Source organism: Electrophorus electricus, chromosome 25 (genome assembly GCF_013358815.1).
Source record: "Electrophorus electricus isolate fEleEle1 chromosome 25, fEleEle1.pri, whole genome shotgun sequence".
Lineage (NCBI taxonomy): Eukaryota > Metazoa > Chordata > Actinopteri > Gymnotiformes > Gymnotidae > Electrophorus > Electrophorus electricus.
Genome location: NC_049559.1, coordinates 597,501 through 598,954, shown reverse-complemented (window position 1 = coordinate 598,954; position 1,454 = coordinate 597,501). Strand labels below are relative to the sequence as shown.

The 1,454-nt window shown below is 51.9% G+C and overlaps 1 protein-coding gene across 1 annotated transcript in view; it reads left to right on the top strand.

Moving 5' to 3' along the window:
- Positions 1–400: 400 nt before the first annotated feature.
- sox21b (SRY-box transcription factor 21b) overlaps positions 401–1,454 on the top strand; it is a 2,230-nt gene continuing 1,176 nt past the window's right edge. Inside the window, exon 1 of the mRNA XM_027027202.2 lies at positions 401–1,454. This exon is cut by the window's right edge and continues 1,176 nt beyond it. Coding sequence (XP_026883003.2) covers positions 810–1,454 — 645 coding nt within the window. The 5' untranslated portion in view covers positions 401–809.

Genomic DNA, 1,454 nt, shown 5'->3' with positions numbered 1-1,454 from the left:
TCGCACCCGAATCTTTCTTTTAAAGCGAGTTTTGTGTATATTATAAGCGGTTATTTTTTCTTTAATGGGTTATGCCTTACAAATATAAACCCAAAAAATAACAACTAAAGACCAACACCGTATGAAGCACATAAGGAGTCCCCGACTGCCGGTTTGGCTGAATTGTTGTTATTGTTGTGTTTTTTTAGGTGGTTGTGTTTATTTTTGCCGGGATTTAAAGCGAACACACGTGCATCAGTGTAACCTGCACGGCACCGATCGCTCTGCACGTTAAACGAGGTGAAATTTTGCCTCGCGGCCCCCCTCCACGTGGTGGGATTTGGGAGCGCTCGGTTCGTGTCAGACGCACTGCGCATGAGCGCGAGGGCCTTTCTCTACCTGCAGTGGGATTCTTATTTTCGCGTGCGGCGGCTCGGTTGACAAGCATTCGCGTGAATACCGTGATCGGTGCTGGCGAAGTCACTATGGTGGATAGGAAGACAAGAGGCGACGCTTCTCTCCTCTCTCGCCTCGTCCCCATTTTGCGCACTGGATACTAACCATGTTTCAAAGAGCCGCACTTTCTGAAAGTTTGTGAAAGGACCGTAACCGCTGCGCTGAGTCTGGACGGAGGGACCCGGCAGCAAGATGCAGATCTGAGAGTGAAGTAAGCTGGGAATCACCTATTGCTTCTGACATTGTGTTGTACGTGTCTAGATTGATCGGTACATCTAATGCAGTTTGATATATCGTTCCCAAGCGACTGAGTCTATTTAAATAAATTACCGAGGCTAACTACCTTGTCAGGTGGAAGGAACTTTTCTATCATCATGTCAAAACCCATAGACCACGTAAAGCGTCCCATGAATGCGTTTATGGTGTGGTCCAGAGCTCAGAGGCGAAAGATGGCTCAGGAGAACCCCAAAATGCACAACTCCGAGATAAGCAAGAGACTTGGAGCGGAGTGGAAACTTCTCACCGAATCAGAGAAAAGGCCATTTATCGACGAAGCGAAGCGGCTGCGGGCGATGCACATGAAGGAGCACCCAGACTACAAATACAGACCGAGGCGGAAACCCAAGACTTTAATGAAAAAAGATAAATTCGCTTTCCCGGTGCCTTATAACTTGGGGGAGCACGAAGCGTTAAAGGTAAACGGCTTACCGAGCGGAGCGCTCTCTGAGTCCTTGATGAGCAACCCCGACAAGGCGGCGGCGGCGGCGGCGGCGGCCGCCGCGAGGGTCTTCTTCAACCCCTCCATGTCCACGAACCCTTATTCGTTTTTTGACCTCGGGTCCAAAATGACCGACCTCTCTCCGCCGTCGTTCCCTTACGCGTCACCGCTGGGTTATCCCGGCGGCGCCACGGCGTTCTCCGGGACCGGGAGCGTGGGCACGGGGACGCACACGCACACGCATTCCCACCCGTCCCCGAGTAATCCCGGATACATGATCCCCTGCAACTGCGCCGCGTGG